Source organism: Pipistrellus hanaki (assembly GCF_964339955.1).
Source record: "Pipistrellus hanaki genome assembly, chromosome: X".
Lineage (NCBI taxonomy): Eukaryota > Metazoa > Chordata > Mammalia > Chiroptera > Vespertilionidae > Pipistrellus > Pipistrellus hanaki.
The window spans coordinates 49299945-49321062 of NC_140524.1; the positions used below are offsets into that span (position 1 = coordinate 49299945).

At 39.7% G+C, this 21118-nt stretch overlaps 1 protein-coding gene across 1 annotated transcript; it reads left to right on the forward strand.

Moving 5' to 3' along the window:
* Positions 1–801: 801 nt before the first annotated feature.
* Positions 802–4563, forward strand: SERPINA7 (serpin family A member 7). The gene is made up of 4 exons (XM_084869357.1): positions 802–1461; positions 2460–2733; positions 3454–3601; positions 4292–4563. The coding sequence occupies exons 1-4, from the start codon at positions 843–845 to the stop codon at positions 4493–4495; spliced, it is 1245 nt and encodes a 414-aa protein (XP_084725483.1). The 5' UTR covers positions 802–842; the 3' UTR covers positions 4496–4563.
* The last annotated feature ends 16555 nt before the right edge of the window (positions 4564–21118 follow it).

Below are 21118 nucleotides of genomic sequence, written 5' to 3' on the forward strand. Positions count from 1 at the left end.
ATCTGACTTCCTTACTCCTCAGCCTTATAATCTTCTGGGCTCGTTGACTCTCTCATAGTATTTTCTAGTTTCCTCTTTAATAATTAAAAAGTAACATGAATGAGTGCAAAACAATGGTATATTATATCTTGCAACTTAGAGGTAATTTTGTAGCTGATATTAATGGAACGGTGAGATATACATGACATGCAAAATGTTATACTTTCATTTTCCTATTGTTTGAAAATATTCCTGTGGCTTCCATGCATTACATTAATTTCAGTTTATGACCTTGTATACAGCTATATAAACCACCACCCTTCCATTTCAACTAAACATATCTTGTGAAAATCATTTTATTTTATATTTTATTCAAATAATAGTATAAGTATTCACTCATCTCATTTTTATAGCTTTTATCTTAAGAAAAATGTCAAATAAAAATACCCCAAATTCAAATTTACACAAAATAATGTAAGCAGAGGTAGTACTCTGCTAGTTTATCTGAGGATTCTCTTTCCAAAAAGTTGCCTCTGGTTCTAATAAAAAGTAATTCATTTTTTCTACATTAAACTCACTCAGAGTTTTCACATGTTGCAATTACGTCTGAGTGACAGTTCATGCCGTTATTTCTATGGCTCCAGCAACCACTTTTCCTACTCCTTGCCCTTAAATTTTTTTTTTAGTTTTTCAGGGAAGAGAAGCCTCAACGCGATCCCTGGTGAGCACGCCGTCAAATATTTTCTATTGTTTTACTAATCATAATGGGTGATTATTAGGTGTTTCTGGCTCAGAGTTTTCATTCAGCTAAGATACACAATGGTTCTTTCATCTAATTTCTTATAGATTATCATCCTTCTAAAATGCCACTGTTCCTCTATCTGGTTCTCTTGGTATTTGAGCTTCATTGTGCACCGCCTAACACCTCTGAAGGCAAAGTAACCACCTGCCATTCCTCCCAACAAAATGCCACTCTCTATAAGATGTCATCCATCAATGCTGACTTTGCATTCAACCTGTACCGGAGGTTCACTATGGAGACCCCAGATCAGAACATTTTATTTTCCCCTGTGAGCATTTCTGCAGCTTTGTCCATGCTCTCCATTGGGGCCTGCTCCAGCACCCAAACTCAGATTCTGGAAATCTTGGGGTTTAATCTCACAGATACCACAATAGCAGAGATCCAGCAGGGCTTTCAGCACCTGATCTGTTCACTGAATTTTCCAAAGAAGGAGCTGGAATTACAGATGGGAAATGCTCTTTTTATTGGGAAGCAGATAAAACCATCACCAAAGTTCCTGGATGATGTGAAAAACCTGTATGAGACTGAAGTCTTTTCTACCAACTTCTCCAATGTTTCTGCAGCCCAGAAGGCAGTCAATAGTCATGTGGAGAAGAAAACTAAAGGGAAAGTTGTGGGTCTTATCCAAGACCTCAAACCAAACACTATCATGGTCCTGGTGAGCTATATTCACTTTAAAGGTAAGGCTCTAAGATGTCCATTTCAACTTCAGTGTTCTGATAATTTGGTCCGGCACTAGGAGGAGCTCATGGTCTCTTCGCACTAGCATCAATAAGTGTCCTTCATACCACAGTGATCAGCTCTACTGGACATAGCTGTGCATAGTTTTGGATCTTCCAGGAGGGACACATAGCTCTGTGGATGAGACCAGGAATTTTCAAGGGAAAGAGCACTTTCAGAGAGGTTAGTGACAATGATATGATCATCTCACTCACATCTAATTAGAGAATTATGGTTTCCAAAAGATTTTGTGATTTTGCTTTGCATTCTTTGGCATGTTACATACATACTTCTATCATGTATTATGCACTCACTATGTAATAAGCATCATGCTATGTGTGTGGTTTACACACATTGTCTCATCTGATCCCTACAAGTGCCCAAGTTCACAGAGTTAATAACTTTTAGAGCTGTTATTCCTACCAAAGGTGGTCTGATTCTAAGGCTGGTGCTTATAACAAGAATCATGTGACTCTTTTCTGAAGGTGCTGTGCCCAAATAATATCTCCTGGTTCTAAAGCACATGTCAGCCACGTTTGGTGGAGAAGTGAACAATTCTGGGCCACAAGCCACACACTTGTAGATGGATAAAATGGCAGAACAGATCTTTTCAGATCTCATTTCACCTTGTGTTTTGGATGCCCTTATACCTTTTTACGGAAGAGGAAACTGTGGCTCTGATGGGTTAGTGTAAGTATAGTGATTTGAACACAGATGGAACATTTGTAGAATGTATAGCTCAACATTCCTGGGTGTGACTCTTGGCACTGCCTTTGGCTAGCTATGAAATCATGTAAAGACACTTCTCCATGAACCTCAGTTACTTGTCAAATTGGTTAAAAGTAGGTACCTACCTTTGTGGTGGTCTTAAATACTAGATGAGATGGCTGATGGAAAAGCTCACACTGATACTAATACTGGTTTAAAACAAACAACTTTTGTCTTTCTGTATTTTAAGCCCAGTGGGCAAATCCTTTTGATCCAACCAAGACAGAAGAGGGCTCCAACTTCTTAGTGGACAAGACTACAACAGTGCAAGTGCCCATGATGCACCAGACAGAACAATACTATCACCTGGTGGATACGGAGCTGAACTGCACAGTGCTGCAAATGGACTATAGCAAGAATGCTCTGGCACTCTTTGTCCTTCCCAAGGAGGGCCAGATGGAGTGGGTGGAAGGGGCCATGTCATCTAAAACACTGAAGAAGTGGAACCGCTTATTGCAGAAGGGGTAAATATCTTAGATGATGTAGAAAGTTGAGGGTGGGCATAATGGTACAGGTAAGATTGAGTTCAGTAGAAACTCAGATAAAGGAGAATCACACTGAAGTACTTAACAGTTGTGTGATGACCATAAAATATACTGAGAACATATTGTGTGCCAGTCCTTTGGCTGGGGACCTCACATACTTCATTTCATCCAAGCACATCAACAAACAAGCAGAAAAAAGAGTATTATAGGTGTTTTTTCAAATGAGGAAGTTAGGGCTACAAAGATAAGTCAGCCAGCAAGTAAATTGATGCTTTCTGAGAGGCCAACTAGAGTGTGGGGGAAAGATAGGATTTTTGTGTTACTTTGTGAATTGATAGCCATACTGGGCTGGGAGTGAGATGGAAAACATTGAAATTATCCATGTTCTTTTGCTATCCATTGAAATTCATGCCATTGGTTCCCCAACTTTAGCCAACACCACAGTTATCTTTCTTCTTGATTATAAGTGAATCATACCTCCCTACTTCTAGTGCTGCAGTCCAAAATTGGCTGATCCACAGTATATTCCTTCCAGGATAACTTCTATGGTTTTGGTGCCATGTTTTAACTTACATAGCAATGGTTGTCAATACTAGGGGAGGATTGGAGTTCAATATAATACCATGGCAACAAAGAGAGGAAGGGAATCATGAATTTAGTGTGCTGATAGACATGTGTTTCCACCTCCTTCCCCCACAGGTGGATTGACCTGTTTGTTCCAAAATTTTCCATTTCTTCCACATATGACCTTGGAGCCATCCTTCTGAAGATGGGCATCCAGGATGCCTTTGCTGACAATGCAGATTTTTCTGATCTCACAGAGGACAATGGTCTTAAACTTTCCAAAGTAAGTTGATGGATTAGAATTTCTGAATATATGATCTGGAAGGTCCAGTGAGAGTGAGTTAATCAATGAGGATTCTGAAGCATAGGGAGCCAGAATTACTCCTCTTAGGTCAGCTTCACCCCAGAGTCATTGTTATTACTCTGAAGCAAGTCACTGTAACAGTTACTTTCATCCCTGACCTCCATGTCCTAATGATTTTGATGGAAGAACTTAATGATCAGAACTGATGATATACAGTTATGGAGAAAATGGTGAGGGCAGGGAAAAGCTTAAGAAGTGATTTATAGTCCTGGACAGTGTGGCTCAATTTGTTGGGAGTGTCATGTGCACCAAAGGGTATCTGGTTCCGGTTTGATCTCAGGTCCTGGCACCTACAGGAAGCAACCAATTAATGTTTCTCTCACACATTGATGTTCTCTCTCTCTCTCTCTCTCTCTCTCTCCATCCCTCCCTCTCGTGACTTATAGAGGCAGAAAGCCATGGAGAATGATATGGTTTTCTGACATCTAGCTTTAAAACAACCAGATATTCCTTAATTACACTTAGCCAAGTAGCTTTCATATTCAAGTACCATCAACATAGTATGGTAAAGGAATAGTACATTTTAATTCTCATGGATTTCTTCAAAACTATTCCAAAGAATATTCCTGCGTCTTGAGGGGATCGGCAATGTTTGTTCTCCCTCTACAGGCTGCCCACAAGGCTGTGCTGCACATTGGTGAAAAGGGATCCGAAGTTGTAGCTGTCCCTGAAGTCAGATTTCTGGATCAGGCTGAGATAACTCTCCTACGCCCTATCATCCAATTAGATAGATCTTTCCTATTATTAATTTTAGAGAAAAACACCAGGAGCATTCTCTTTCTAGGGAAAGTTGTGGACCCAATGAAAATGTAATTTGGAAAGAGGCTATTAGCTAATTGAGTGTACCTATTACAATGGGAAATAAACAGTATAGCCTGATATGATTATGTGTGCTGGATGTGCTTTCCTTTGGGCAGGGGTAGAGACTGGATTCTAGCTGAACTGAATTAGGTATGTAAATGGCCACATCTGTGACCAAATATTTCGATAGTCAATGAGTAACTTTTTATCTAAAGCAAAGGAAGGGATTCCCATGTCAATGCATTCCTCTTCATCAGAAATCTCCCCAGTTAGTTCGCTCCAAAGAATTTGACTGCACTGGTAAATGTCCCCTCTTCTTCCCTCCAGAGAATAGTTGAAATTCAAATCAGGTTCTTATATCCTAGTATTCTAATAATAAGTTCAGTGAATATAAAACAATGAAAATATAGTAGGTTATATGTGATCATCTCAACCACCTTCTTTCCATCCCATCAGAACAATTATTTGTGTACTTTATCAGATCTGCTATGAGTGAATTGTAAAAAATGTGCTTCCACTACAGGACTGAGTCACAGAATGAGAGCTAACATTAGAAATATGAATTTTGTGATTTAAAATGTCTGGGACAAAAGAACAAGAGAGACCAAGATGAATTTTTCAATACAAGCCTACTTCTTCCTCCAAAAATTCCCTTATTGCTAAGTTATGAGCTTGGACTATAGAAAGATAGTTATCCATTCTTATAACTCTCATAACCCTTCCTTTGTAATCAGACTCCTTTCCAAATGTCCCACCCCTGTCCCACTTCACTCAAGCACACATCTGATTAGTCTGGTTTTTTTTTTTTTTTTTTTTTTTTTTTTTTTTTTTTTTGTGTGTGTGTGTGTGTGTGTGTCTACTTTTACCAAAGTTTAATATCTCCCTATCTTTAATCCTTCCACAACCTCTCCTTGCCTGTGCATGCTATCCCAACACCAATTATCAAACTATATTTCATCTTAGACAATTTGTTTTTAAAGCCCTAGTATTATAATTCAGTACACATAAACAGGATAATGAGCATTAATGATGTAGTGTTTGAAATTCTAGCTGTAAGGTGAAACTCTTCAGCAACAGGAAAATAATAATAAATGTATACATTTTTTAGATATTGTGTTTATAGATAAAAATAAATATGTATGTCTAGAAAAATATATAGCCCACAAACATTCTAGCGTTTTCTTATCAGATCCATTTGAATGAAGGCTTGCTAATTCTTTGCATAGTTTATATTTTGGCTTTCTGGATAAGATATTGGAAATCCAAAGAAGAAAAGTGACTTGTGTACAGAAAATTCATTGGTAACATGGAGTTTGGTTTCACTGAAGTTACATTATAATCCTGGCTCTGTTACTATACTGTTTTGTGATCTTGGACAACATTCTAAAGCCTGCATATCTTATTTTCTTGATCTGTAAAATTGGAACACTAACAATATCCATGTCATCAGGATTTTGTAAACATTTCATGCTGCAAAATGTGTAATATGCTCATCACAGAACTAGACATCTGACAGAAAGCCTTGTAAATATTAGTTGTTATTCCTTTCGGTCAACATCAGAAAGTGAGCTGGTATCAGAACAAAGGTTGTAGTGTGGGTGTCCTAGTTTACACATTTATGTTCTCTAGCTCAGACCTTACCTCCAGAAGCCAGAGTAAATGCCATACAGGCCCCTTACTAAACCTCCCCAAATGAGTTGGATCAGAAGTTGTTCTGAGAGGAATATCAGTATCTCCAGGGGTAATCAGGAATTACCAAGACATTGTCCTTCAAATAATTAATGTATCTTATTATAGACTAAACCTCATTCAAATCATTCATTCATGTGGCTAGATCTTGAAGTACTACCACTATTAACCCGATAAATCTCAACTCATGTTAGCCTACTAAGAATAAAAGATATATTGCTTAAACTTACAATGTTGTCCATAAAATAACTATAAAAAAGGAAGCAAAACAAGAAAAATAAATAAATATTATAAAGGATGGAGTGGAAAGGAAGAAACAAATGTTTGCACAGGAGGAAAACCCTATGGATAACTTTTTAGAACAAAAGGGAAAAAACTTAAGGAGGAACAGAGTACAAGAGAGTAGTGTTATTAATCATATAGAATTCATTAACTCTTGTCTTTTTCTATTGTGATAGAATTACAGCCACATAGATTCAATGCTATACTATATTCACTAGCCTCTCTTAAAGATAGATGTAGTCATAAAACTAAATTCTCAGCAATGGAATATGAGTGTAAGTTATATTTGATTGCTGACATTTTTAAAGTCTCACCTCTCCCTCTTCCCCTTATGTCCTACATATAGGCAAGCTGATAAGAAAACCAGAGTATTCCCTTCTTTGGTACTGAAGAGGAAATCAAATTTTGGGCAGGGATCCATTTTCGGTCTGTAGGATGACCACAAATGATTTATCTTCTTGCCTTCAATACCCTGAACAAAAATATCCTGAATGTCTAGGCAGCATCCACAGGTTACAGTTCAACTACAGGCCCAGTGCATGAAATTTGTACATGGGTAGGGTTCCTAGGCCTGGACAGTAATCAGGACTGATAAGTGCCTTCCTTCTTCCAGCCAGGGCCTTCCTTCATTTTTTTCTGCCCCCTGTGGTCAGTGACGTCATAATGAGTATTCAAACTTCTGGTCAGTTGAACTCCTGAGGGGACAATTTTCATAGTGACCATTAGGACTAGAGGCCCAGCGCACACAAAATTGTGCACCGTTAAGGTCCCTAGGCCATCTTCTGCCCACTCACCACTACCTTCTGGTTCGCTGTGGTTCCCTGATTGCAGCATAGCTCTGGTTCCCCAGAGCCTGTGAGTTCCCAAGAGATCGCCATTCCACCCTCTCCCCGCTCTGCTGCCACTTATCTCTGTTCACCAAGCTGCAATCAGAGCCTGAGGGCCAGGGGAGGGACCAAGAGGTCAACTGTTCTGCCTCGGCTCAATAGTCCCACCCCACTGCCACTTACCTCAGTTCACCGTGGTTCCCTGATTGCAGCATGGCTCCAGTGTCCAGGAGCCTGCCAGCCATGGGGAGGGACCAAGATGTCGCAGTTCTGCCTGCTCGCCAATCCCTCCCCACCCCATGGCCACTCACCTCAGTTCGCCATGTTTCCCTGATTACAGCATAGCTTCAGTGCCCTGAAGCCTGTGGCTGGGGCGGGGGAGGGTGGGACCAAGAGGTTGCCGTTCTGCCCTCTCACCAGTCCTACCCCACTGTACCATTTACTGTGGTTCCCCATTCACCATGCTGTAACCAGAGACTATGGGCCAGGGGGAAGGGACTGGGAGGTGCTCAATGCACCTCATGGTGACCAGTCGTTTGGTTGTCTGTCCTGGTAGTCATGGACACTGGCTTTTTATATATATATAGATGGGACTCTTTCTGGGTTTCATGGCAGAAGTGATTTCCCTTAGTGGATCATGACCTGACACCAATTATGTATAATGTAATTATTGATGAGAAAGGCCTTACATCTATAAATTTTGTAATATGTCATAGATTTATTTGCTCCTCAATTAATGAATTATTGCCTTCTTTTCTAATATCATTTCTTCTCTGTATTATTTTATTTTTCTCATTTACTAAACTGCATTTTTTAAGTTATTTTCTTAGCTATTGCCCTGAGTTTATGATTAGCATCTTAATTTATACTAATTTCAATATCATATAAAAAGCTTTGTTCATATGTATCTCTCTCCCAATAGTGTTACTGCCAGAAATTATATCTTTATTTTTATACATAAGGTGCCTATCTATCTATACTATCATCTATCTACCCTGTTTCCCCTAAAATAAGACAGTGTCTCATATTAATTTTTTGCTCCCAAAGATGCGGTAGATGTTATTTTCAGGGGATGTCTTATTTTTCCATGCGCTAGGTCTTATTTTCGGAGGATTTATTATTTTCGGGGAAACGTGGTATCTATCTATCTATCAAAGCCTAAGCAACTACCACAACTGAACAGATGACCGAACAGGCTGCATGGGGTGACCCAGCTGGTAGGGGGGTTAATGAGGGACAACTAAATGACTGAGCAGCAGGCTGCATGGGGCAACCAGGCGAGCAGGGTAGGGGCGGTGAGGGGCATCCAGTTTAGTAGAGGGAGACAGTGAGGGGTGACCAGGCTGGTGGGGGGACAGTAAGGGGTGACCAGGCTGGCAGGGGGGAAGTTAGGAATGACCAGGCCGGTGGGGGGGGGCAGTTGGGGGCGACCAATCCAGCAGGGGGGGGCAGTTATGGATAATCAGGCAGGCAGGCAGGTGAACAGTTAGGAGCCAGTGGTCCTGTATTGTGAGAGGGATCTCTGACTACCGGTTTAGGCCTGATCCTGGGGATAAGGCCTAAACCGGTAGTCAGATATCCCCCGAGGAGTCCCAGATTGGAAAGGGTGCAGACTAGGCTGAGGAGACAACCCCATGCATAATTTTCATCCACCGGGCCTCTAGTCATTATATATTTGTAATATTGGTTTTTGTAATGGTCTTTTGTTTTTCTCACCCAAGGATATTTTTCCATTGGTATTTAGAGAGAGTGGAAGAGAGAGGTAAAGATGGAGAGAAATATCAATGTGAGAGAAACACATTGATTGGCTATCTCCTGCACATGCCCCTGACCGGGCAGGGGAGGACCCAGCAACCGAGGTATATACCCTTGACAGGAATCTAATCTAGGACCCTTTGGTCTGCAGGCCAATGCTCTACCCTCTGAGAAAACAGGATAGAGCTTTGTGTTGTCTTTTAAGTCATATAAGAAAATAGAGGCATTACAAACAAAAAACCTGTTAATACTGATTTGTTTTATCCAACTACTATTGATGGCATTTTTTATTTGTCCAATTACAAGGCAAAGTTGGATAGAATAAATAAAAATCATAATCCAACCTAAGACTCTATGTAAAAAAAACCTCCCTTAGATGCATACATACAAGTAGTTTGAAAGTAAGAGAAGAAAAAGATATACCAAACAAAGCTGATGTAACTATACTATTACTAAACAACTGTTACAAGAACAAAAGCACATTATATAATAAAACTAGTGGTCCAGTGCACAAATTCATGCACACTGAAAGGGAATTAATTAGAAGAAATATTTTGATATCACTATTTGCCCTTTCTCCATAAGAAAAGTGTCAGAGATTAAAGAAAATTAGAAAAATGTATATGAAAGTAATACATAAATTTATTAATAAACAATAACAACTGGTCTGGGTCCTGGGTGTGGGTGATTGGGATTTCTGACTGTCAGGCCGCTGACAGCAAGCTGACCAATGGCCAATTCCACAAGGGATTGGGGTCCTGCTGCCCTGCTGTCCGAGTCCCGGATATAGGTGAATGGGATTCCTGGCTGTCAGGCCGCTGACAGCAAGCTGACCAATGGCCAATTCCCCCAGGGCTGATTCCCCTGGGGGGTGAGGCCTGCCTGGGTTTGGGGCACCAGTGGTTTTCAGGCCTACCATACCCCCGATTGGGGTGTGGGTCCCTGCTGGGGGATGAGGCTGGCCTGGCCTTGGGGTGCTGGAGGTTTGCAGGGCAGCCATGCCTCTGAGCAGGGTGTGGGTCCTGCTGGGGCCACGGTGTCCTGGTCTCTGGATTTCCTGGTGACTGGTTGTTTGGTCATTCCACATTTTGGCATCATGGCCACAGGCCTTTTATTAGGCCTAGATATCAATTAACAAATTTTTATTAGTATAGATATCAATTAACAAAAAATATAATAATTTTAAACATATATATGCACCTGACAGCAGAATCCAAAATATATGAGGCAAAAACAGACAGAATTCAAGGGAGAAACAAGCAATTCAACAATAATACTTGGAGGTACAATACCCCATATTCACTACTGGATAGAACAGCTAAACAAAATACCAGCAGGAAATTGAAGATGTACCATATTTTCCGGCATATAAGACGACCCCCTAATTTTACAGTTAAAACATAGGTTTAGGCCTATATTCGCTGTATAAGACTACCCCCCACTTCCGAGGCAACACCAGTTCTTTTTTTAATAGACCGCCTCTCTGACTCTGGCCAATCTGAGCAGGCTTTTTTTCGTTTCAAAAGTCGTCTTATACGTCGGAAAATACGGTAAATAAATCTGTACAGCAGGTAGACTTAACAGATATATATGGAACACACCACTCAAGAACAGCAGAATATAAGTTTTTTTCCTCATGTACCCATAGAACCTATTATAGGATAGACCATGTGTTAACCAATAAAAGTGTTTCAATACATTTAAAGATATTGAGTCTCAATTTCAATGCCAGGTAGTACAGACTGATTCATTTACCTCTCAGCATAACCATTATGGCTTGTTGCAGTTTAGGTTCTTACAAGGGTATTTCTTGGATCACATTATCTCACACATCTAGAGGAAATAATGAACAACACAAACAGACCCAGAGAAAGAGAACCAGAGATAAGACTCTCAAACCTCAGTGGGAAAATAAGGGGGGATGGGGGTAAGAGGAAGAGATAAACCAAAGGACTTATGTGCATACATATGGGCCTAGCCAGTGGCTATGGACAAGGGGGGGGGTAGGGGGCATATCTAGGGAGGGGTTTGGGATGGGAATGGGGGAATAAGGACAATTATGTGAGACCATAATCAATAAAAAAAATATTGAAATCATATAAAGTATCTTCTCTGACCTCACAGGAATATAAGTACAAAGCAATAACATAAGAAAATCTGGAAATCACAGAAATATGTGAAAATTAAACATTACACTATTAAATAACAAATAAGCTAAAGAAAAAATCATAAGATAAATTAGAAAATAGTTTACAATAAATAAAAAAACTGCATAACAGTAATTATGAGATATTGCAAAAATATTACTTAGAAGAAAATATATATCTGTAACATTAAAGGAAAAGTTATCTCAATATCTAACCTTCTATTTTATGAAACTAGAAAGACAACAGAAAATAAAACTGGAAGCAAATAAACAAACAAACAAAAAAGAAAATATCAATATGAAATTAGGGATAAAGAAAATTGAGACTAACAAGATACTAGATAGGATTAACAAAAGCAAACGTTAGCTGTTTGAATAGAACAACCATATTGACCTGCACTAGGTAGACTGACCAAGAGAAAATAACCAAATTACTGAAATCAGAAATGAAAGTGGAGACATTACTACAGACCTTAGGGAAACAAACAAAAAAAAGATTATAAAGAGGATACTATATCTTATTGTATGCCAATACTTAGATAACCTAGATAAAATGAAAAATTACCATAAAGATAAAAATTTATTAAAAATAACTCAAAAATATATAAAATATGAATCTACACTAATAAAAGAAGAATATGCAAATTGACCATACCTCTGCAAATCCAACCAGCCAAACAATAGTGAGTTTGCAAATTAACCCAACAAAGATGGTGGGTTAATTTGCATATGCAGGTGTGGAGTGGCTGGGGGTGGGGTTGCTGCTTCCATGCATGCCAGCGCCAAGTTGCCTGTGTCCCGGGGATAGGCATCCTCAGGAGCCAGGCTGCTCTGAGCCTGTAGGCCTGCGCATAGGCCTGAGTGGCTGGGATCCTAGAATGAGTCCCTGGCCACTCTGGGCCTACATGTGCAGGTGTAGAGCAGCCAGGGGCAGGGCGGGAACACCCCTGGGATCCAGGTGCTCTGAGGTGGCATGTGTACAAGTGGCCAGAGGCATGGCGGAAATGTCCCCCGCAGCGAGCAAGCAGACAGCAGACCAGGGCGGCGAGGGGCAAGTAGTCCCCCACAGGGCACCCACAGAGAGCAGACACCAGGGCTTTGCTTGCCCCTGGCCCCGGCAGCTAAGGGAAAGCAGGCCCCCAAAGAGCGTAGACACCAGGGCTTATGGTGGAGTCAAGCAAGCAGTTCTGCAGAGAGCAGAGAACCACAGGGAGCAGGCCTAAGCCAACAGTAGGACATTCTTTGAGGGCTCCCAGATTGGAGAGGGTGCAGGTCAGGCTGAGGGACACCCTCCCTCCCCCATGTATGAATTTTGTGCACCTGGCCCCTAGTACCCCTATAAAAAACAAAGAGATTGAATTGCTAATTTTCATGGGAGTTAAAAGTTTTTATTTCTATAAGATCTCACCTGCCCAGGCTTCCCCCTTCTCCTAGGTGCTTAGAGAAAGGCTCAGATCTTAAGGAACTTTTACAAAAGCACATGACTTTCTAGTGTTGAAACCAGGATTCCCACCCAGGTCATCTCATTCCTGAGCCTTTGCTCTTGGCTAGGCCAATACTCATTTCCAGGGAAATAGTAGGAGAAAGGGCAGTGCCACTGTAATGGTACCTTTCCAAATTTCCTGCTGTAGTAGGTGGCCACCCACAAAGTAAATAGAAAGCATTAAACAAAAGCAATCAGAAAGCTTCATCAGGTTTTGAGAAGGAGCCATAAGCTTCTTAGATGCAGTTAGAAATTTGAAACATAGTATTATAGCCTCAATATCTTCATCAGAATGGAGGGGATCACAAATCCTTTTGATGATGCATTCATTCACTCATTCACTCAACAGACATTAATGGAGGACTTACCAGGTGCCAAAATATTTTCCAACAAAATAAAACAAACATATTAATGGAGTTTATATTTCAAATGTGGAGAGACAGAAAATGAGCTAACTAAGTGAAAACATCAGGTCTTACATGGTTGTAAGTACCATGAAGGACAATAAAGTAGGAAAGAAGGAAAGTATAGCAATTCAGATATAATAGTTCATTTCTTCAGTTTGGAGAAATAAGGGTTACTCTTTTTGTTTGATATACCACACTTCTCAGAACTTGAGTTAAAACGCCCCAACAAAGTAAGTTAATTTTTGTTTTTCCTATCACTTATTTGTTTTATTTTCTTACAAATTATTAACTTTGCAAGGCATGATGTTGCAAGGGCTTGTCTCAGTCTGCACCTCCCTACCCCCATCCTATTGTAGCAGCTGTCTTTTCTATTTTCCATCTATCTACTGGCCACAAAACAGGCTTGTTCTTTGATGATTGTGGACTATGTTAAGAAAAAACTCCCTCTGAGGGAGGGCATGTATGGGAGGGGGAGGGGAGCAATGGTATATGTACACAGATAATAATTTCGTAAAAAATTTAAAAAAAAGAAAAAGAAAAAACTCCCTCTGATGTTGTTCCTTTTATTTTCTGCTTATCTCAGTGTCTAGTTTTTTCCTCAAATAACTGGTCTAACTTCACAAGTGTGAATTTGGGAGTCGGAAAAGCCTGAGTTTAATACTTTAGTTTTATAATTTATTGGCTCTGGACACTTTGGAAAATTACTTAATGACTTAATGGTATTAAATGAATACAATGCTAGGGAAACAATCTCAAAATGTTATCTAGATTGAGAGGTGGGCACCAAAATATAAATCAATGAAAGTGTCTGAGGAACAGGGCAACAAAATGTCAGTATTATGCTATACCAACACTTCTGGTCATTCCTAGCTCAGTTTTCTAGATTCCTGTTGGTTCTCTGAACCCTTAATATAATTCTAAAAATTCACTTTTGCTTAAATTTTCCTGAGCTGTTTTGTTTTTCCTGACTTTTAAATAACTTCAGTAGAAAGATCATATATAATAAGCCAATGATGTACATGGCTACTAGCATCAGAGCATGGGTTTAAATTTTGGTAATACCACTTAAACTTTTCTGGACCTCAGTTTCATTATTTGTAGAAAGGAGATAATAAAATGGCATCTACATTTTAGTTATTGTGGTAAGTGCCCAATAAACCTTAGGTTTTACTCTTGTGTAATTGACTAAACTTTCTTAAATTAAATATTCCTGCCCTTGGTCCTTCAATACCATGTTATAAGGAAGAATACCCTGTAACATATCCTGTTCCCAGACATGTGATTTTATTGTATTGATTGGATAAGAGCTGCATAAATGAAGGCTGCTTAAAAGGTTAGCTCAGTTTACATTGTATAGGGCCAGGAGCTACTCCTAGGAAATTTTATTTTAAATTGGTTTTCAATAAATTTTTGTCTATCAGTCTGGAATCTTTTGAATGTAATAATGGGGTGTAACTTACCAGGGATAACACGCTTTACTTTGTATTAATTTAAATAAATTAGGTGTGTGAATGGTATGAGGGAGGGTTCTCCCTTGACCTGTTCTTGACAGCTTCTCCTGAAGCATTCTTTCTTGCCCACTCTCTCAATAATTTATTTTCTAGGCAATGGTTATCAATACTTTATCTGTTCTCATTTTACCATTGTTTTATGTAATCAAGTCTTCATCACCAACACACATATAGTTAAATATTTGACACAATAGCCCTATGGTTCATAACATTCCCACTAACCTGCCTCAGAGTTCTAAAGCATTTCCACAGTATTATTTAACTAGTGTGTACTTTGAAAACACTAAGGACCTTTAAACTCTTTCCATTAAGCACTTTGATTTTTGCATCTGATAGTAAAATGTTTTGCTCCAGACAGGGTTCAAAGGCCTCTTTCCCTGGTGGTAGGACAGAACTACTTGAGAAAAATCTCTGCTTTTAATAAAGATGACTAATTATTAGAGGAAATATTTTCCTATTGCTTATCCTAATTTATGCTCCCAGAATTTACTAATTCTATGGGAGTCTGGACTTATCCCACCATGAATCATTCTTTCTAGGAATGCAAGACTTTTACTCACCAAAATACTATATCTGTAAGGAAAGGATTTGAAAGTCAATTAAACATTTAACAGTAGTAGGGGGTGGAGGTGTGGATATTTTATTAATATTTATCATTTTCTCAAAACAGGAACATGTGATGCTTTCATAATTATACATTTTTAGAAGTTACAGATATTTCTAAAGCTATTTTCTTAAGAAAATTTCTATATAATTAAAGCCTAATATGCTAAGTGTCCCATCATACTATTGTCCTTTCAATCAATCACAGTGTAATCTTACCTAATAATAAACATGTAAATTGACTGTACCTCCACTACGCCCACAGCCAATCAGAGTGACTATGCAAATTAACACAACAAAAATGGCGGTTAATTTGCATACGTACATGGGTCCTGGGCACCCAGGTCACTCCCAGCTGGCTATCGGAGGGGTGAGGTGAAGGTGGGGTGAGAGCGGGGGGGGGGGGGGGGGGGGGGGGGGGGGGGGGGATCTCCCCAAGTCTAAAGCCTGGGGCTTGGGAAGGGGCCGGCCTGCGACCAAATGCAGACCATCCAGAAGTCAGCACTGGGTTGCCCAGTTTCAGCCTGGCGACTCAACACTGACTGCTCAGGTCGCTGAGGCCCAAAAGTGAGTCGGGGTCTAATCTGCAGCCACAGTGGAAGCTGTTGATCAGTGTACTTACCTCTCTCTTTCTCTCCCTCTTTCTTTCTGATCTTTACCAGCAGCCAGGCTTTTCTTTCTCTCCCGGCCTCCACAGGAGCTGCTGTTAAGCCCCACCTCTTTGATCAGGCCCAGAGATAGGCCTGGAAATGCTGACTGGCATAGGAACTAACCAATCAGAACCAAAGGTGGGTGCTGTGGGGAACCAATGGCTACTTAGGAGGTGGAGCTTCTGACCCTGACTGGCCTAGGAACTGAACAATGAGAAACAAAGGTGGGTGCTGTGGGGAACCAATGGCTGCCTAGGAGGCAGAGCTTTTGATGATGACTGGCATAGGAACCGACCAATCAGAACCAAAGGTGGGTGCTATGGGGAGCGAAAGGCTGTCTAAGAGGTGGAGCTTTTGACACTGGCATAGGAACCAACCAATCAGAACCAAATTGGCCAGCAGAGGAGGGCAGTTGGGGGCAATATCAGGCCTGCGAGATAAGACAGTTAGGGGTGATCAGGCTGGCAGGCAGAAGCAGTTAGGGATAATCAGGCAGACAGGTGAGCAGTTAGGAGTCAGTGGTCCCAGATTGTGAGAGAGATGTCTGACTGCCCGTTTAGGCCTGATCCCTGATCGGGCCTAAAATGACAGTCAGACATCCTCCAAGGGGTCCCGAATTGGAGAGGGTGCAGGCTGAGTTGAGGGAATCCCTTCTCCATGCACAAATTTCATGCACTAGGCCTCTATTATGGTAATGATATGCTAAAGCCACACAACCACTCACTATGATATGCACTGATGACCAGGCAGTAGACTCTCAACCAATAATTTAGCTTGTTGCTGGAGTATCTTAATTTTTCTCTTTAGTTAATCATTCCAATATTAGAGGCCCAGAGTATGAAATCATATGTGGTTAGGGTCCTTAGTCTAGCCTGTGATCAGGGTTATTTTCCACCCACTTGCCAGTCCCTGGCTGCCGCTGCTGCCACTAGCCAGCTGGTTCCCCTTGCAGGCCCTAGTCCTGCCCTGCTGCCACCACTGCAAGCTATCCACATGGTTTCCCTAGAAGGCCCTCATCTCACCCCTCTTCTGCATGCCAGACACCTGGTTTCCCTCACAGGCCCTGGTCCTACCCCACCACCTCCACCAGCCAGCTGGTTCCCCTTGCTGGTCCCCCACCTGATTGGAACTGGTCAAGGTGTCATTCCGGTCATTACCCTTATGGTCTGGCCTTTTATTACATAGGATGCATGTAAATTTCAAATAGTTTCTTCCAACATAAAAGAAAATGTTCTTTGATCTCAGGTCCCTGTTAACTGGTACCACATTCTTTTATTCACTTGCACAGCAACACTAAAACAATTATTAATATCTGATGTCTCCAATTCCTCTCATTCCATTCTCTATTCTCTCTTACATTCTCTCTTTCTTGCACACACACATTCATGTTTTATTATAATTTGCACTATAGGCCTGGTGCACAAAATTTGTGCACTGGGGGGGGGGTGTTGTCTCTCAGCCAAGCCTGCCCCCTCTCACAGATTGGGAGCCCTTAGGAGATGTCCTACTGACAAGAAACGGGCCTAAGGCGCAGTCTGTCCTTCCTCTGCAGGAGGTGACTGGGCTGGTCAGGAAAAGGTGCCATCCTCATCACCTCACTGCTGCTGCCACTGTCACAGTCACCAAGGTGTTTTCATAAACATGGACTCCAGTCCCTTCATCATGAAAAAATTACAACTTTCTTTAGGCACTTTCAAGATGTGTCTTTCATAGGATATGACATTTCTTTTCTTTCTTTTTTATCCTCACCTGAGGATATGTTTCCATTGGTTTTTAGAGAGCTTGGAAGAGAGAGGAAAGACAGAGAGAAACATCAATGTAAGAGGGACACTTCCACAAAGAGCTAAATAATAAATATTTTTGTAGGCTATAGGATTTCTGTTGCATCTTCTCAACTCTGCTATTATAGTGGAAACACAGCTATAAACAATGCATAAATGAATGAACAGATGTGTCTCTATTTCAAACTGTATTTGTGGAAATATATGGAAAGCAAAAATTGCCCATGAACTGTAGTTTGCTGACTCCTAGTCTACAGGCTAGGTTGAGAGATTGATTATTTAGATTCCTCTTAAATTATAGTTGAAGGTAGGTAAACCTACAGCTTTAATTAGATTGTGTTCATTTATGAATAACTCAATTCTAAAACTTTTATTTTCATTGGGGAAAATATTTGGGATTTATTGCCTTAGCCTCCTAACTAATCCCCCTGTTTCCCACCTTTACCTACCTCCCCTTTACCATAGATACAACTTATTTTCAATAAAGTTTCTATAATAATTTTTATGGTATGAATTAGATTATATAGCTATTCTGCTGAAAAATCATCCATAGGTTCATATTTCACTCAGATAAGCCCCAGTCTTTATCCACAAGGACCTTCATGTTCTCTGTTCCAAAAGCTTCCTATTTTGCTTCTATCCTGGAATTATCCTCTTTTAATTTCTCTATTCCATCCACATTAACCTCCTTGTTGTTTTTTTTGTACCTGTGTGACAAACACACTCTTACTTTAGGATATTTGCACTGGCTCTTTACTTGGAATGTTTTTTAATCCACTCATCTGCTGATGGGCACTTAGGCTATTTTCAAATGTTATCTATAATAAATTGTGTTGCTATAAACATAAAGGTGCATATATCCTTTCTGATTTGTGTTTCTGATTATAATCCTGGGATATAATCCTAGAAGTGGGATCACTGGGTCAAATGGGAGTTCCATTTTAACTTTTTGAGAAAATTCAATACTCTTTTCCACACTGGCTGTACTAGTCAGCATTCTTACCAGGAGGGTTGCTTTTTCTCCACATCATCACCAGCACTTGTCATTTGTTGATTTGTTGATGATAGCCATTCTGACAGGTGTGAGATCATACCTCATTGTCATTTTGATTTGCATTTCTTGGGTGATTAATGACTTTGAACATGTTTTCATATGTCTCTCCGCCATCTGTATGTTCTCTTTCAAAAAGTGCCTATTTAGGTTTTTGCCCATTTTTTTATTGTTTATTTTTCTTATCTTATTTTGTTAAATTGTATGAGTTTCCTATAAATGTTGGATATTAAAACTTTATCAGAAATAACATTGGTAAATATGTTCTCCCATGCAGTGGGATTTCTTGTTATATGTATGCTTTGCAGAAGCTTTTTATTTTGATGTAGTCTCATTTGTTTATTTTCTCTATAGTTTCCATTACCATAGGTGCTATATTGGTAAAAGCTACTGCTAGGACATATGTCTGATATTTTGCTTCATATTGAGTATTCTAAGTTGTTTATGGTTTCCCATCATACATTTAAGTCCTTTAGCCATTTTGGTTTTATTTTTGTGTATGATGTAAGTAGGTGATCTAGTTTCTTTTTTTCTTTTTTTGCATGTATCTGACCAATTTTCCCAGCACCATTTATTGAAGAGACTGTCCTGACTCTTTTGTATGCTCTGGCCCCCTAAGTCAAATATTAATTGATAATAATGGCTTGGGTATATTTCTGGGTGTTTGTTCTGTTCCATTGGTCTACATGTCTGTTCTTGTGCCACTACCAGGCAGTTTTGAGAATTATGGCTTTGTAGTATAGCTTGATATCTGGTATTGTGATCCCTCCAACTTTGTTCTCCTTTCTCAGGATTGCTGTGGCTATTTGGGGTCTTTTTTTTTATTCCAGATGAATTTTTGGAGAGCTTGTTCTAGGACTGTGAAATATGCCATTGGTATTTTAATAGGGATTGCATTGAATCTGTATATTGATTTGAGTAGTGTGAACATTTTAATGATGTTGATTCTACCAATCCATGAACATGACATGTTCTTTATGTAAGTCTTTTATAATGTTGAGGTTTGAGCCATCTATTCTCACTTTGCTGAGAATTTTTATCAAGAAAGTGTGTTGGATTTTGTCAAATGCTCTTTGTGCATCATCAATTGATACAATTATGTGATTTTTTTTTCTCTCAATTTGTTTATGTGATGTATTATATTTATTGATTTGCAGATATTGTACCATTTTTACATCCCCAGAATAAATCCCAGTTGGTAATGGTGTATGATCTTTCTAATGTAATACTGGATCTGATTTGCTAGAATTTTGTTGCCAATTTTAACATCTATATTCATCAAGGATATTCATTTGTAGTTCTCTCTCTTTGTGATGTCTTTCTTTGGTTTAAGAATTAGAGTAATGCTGGATTCATAGAAAGAGCTTAGAAATGTGCCTTCTTCTTGAATTTTTTGGAATAGTCTGAAGAGGATAGGTTTTAGTTCTGTTTTGAATGCTTGGTAGAAGTCCTTATAAATTCTTCTGGACCAGGACTTTCTTTTTTTCCCTCTGGAAGATTTTTTATTACCGTTTCTATTTCTTCAGTAGTTATCAGCCTATTCAGGGTTTTTTTTTATTTTTATTTTATTTTATATTCTTCCTGATTGAGTTTGGAAGCTTGTATTCTTCCAAGAATGTGTTCCATTTGATCTAGGTTGTCCAGTTTGTTGAAATAGAGTTGTTCATCGTTTTTACGAATAATCCTTTGTTTTTCAGTGGGGTCAATTGTTACATCACCTCTTTCCTTTATGATTTTATTTATTGGGAGCTGGGCGCCAGATATGGGAACCCTTAACACGACCCACGTGATTAGGGCCCACTCAGGATCCGGTTTCTGGTGGAGGCCACACACTAAAATGAAGAGAGAGACTAGAAAAGACTTAATTTGGGACAAATGGGGGGCCAGGTGGGAATCAAACTCTAGTGGGAAGACTCTCTAGGCTCTGGCCTCGCTATCCCTTTTATTGAGGCTGCTATGGGATACACCCATTACCCTTAAGCAGCTTTGGGAAACACCCAGAACCCTTAAGCAGCTTTGGGTATAGCCCTTAGGCAGGTAATAAGCTGATTATCATATCAGTAAGGATTTACATGATTACAAGATGCGAAAGTTGCATCAGTTACTATTGTCTCAATTAGATAGAGTGTGGTTGGCTCTGACCTTTCAGAGCTTCAAGGTCGACCAGCCTCTTTCTATTAGTGAGACAATGATTGGTTTCCAGCATCTGGGGTCCTCATTTTGCTTCTTAGTGAGCCTGGATAGAGGATTATCAATCTTATTTATCCTTTCCAAGAATCAGTTCTTAGTTTTATTGATCTTTTGTATAGTGTGTTGTTGTTTTTCTGTCTCTATGTCATTTATTTCCACCCTAATCTTTATTATTTCATTCCTTCTACTTACTCTGAGTTTTTCTTATTGCCCACTTTCTATCTCTTTGAGATGGAGGGTTAGATATTTTATTACCTTTT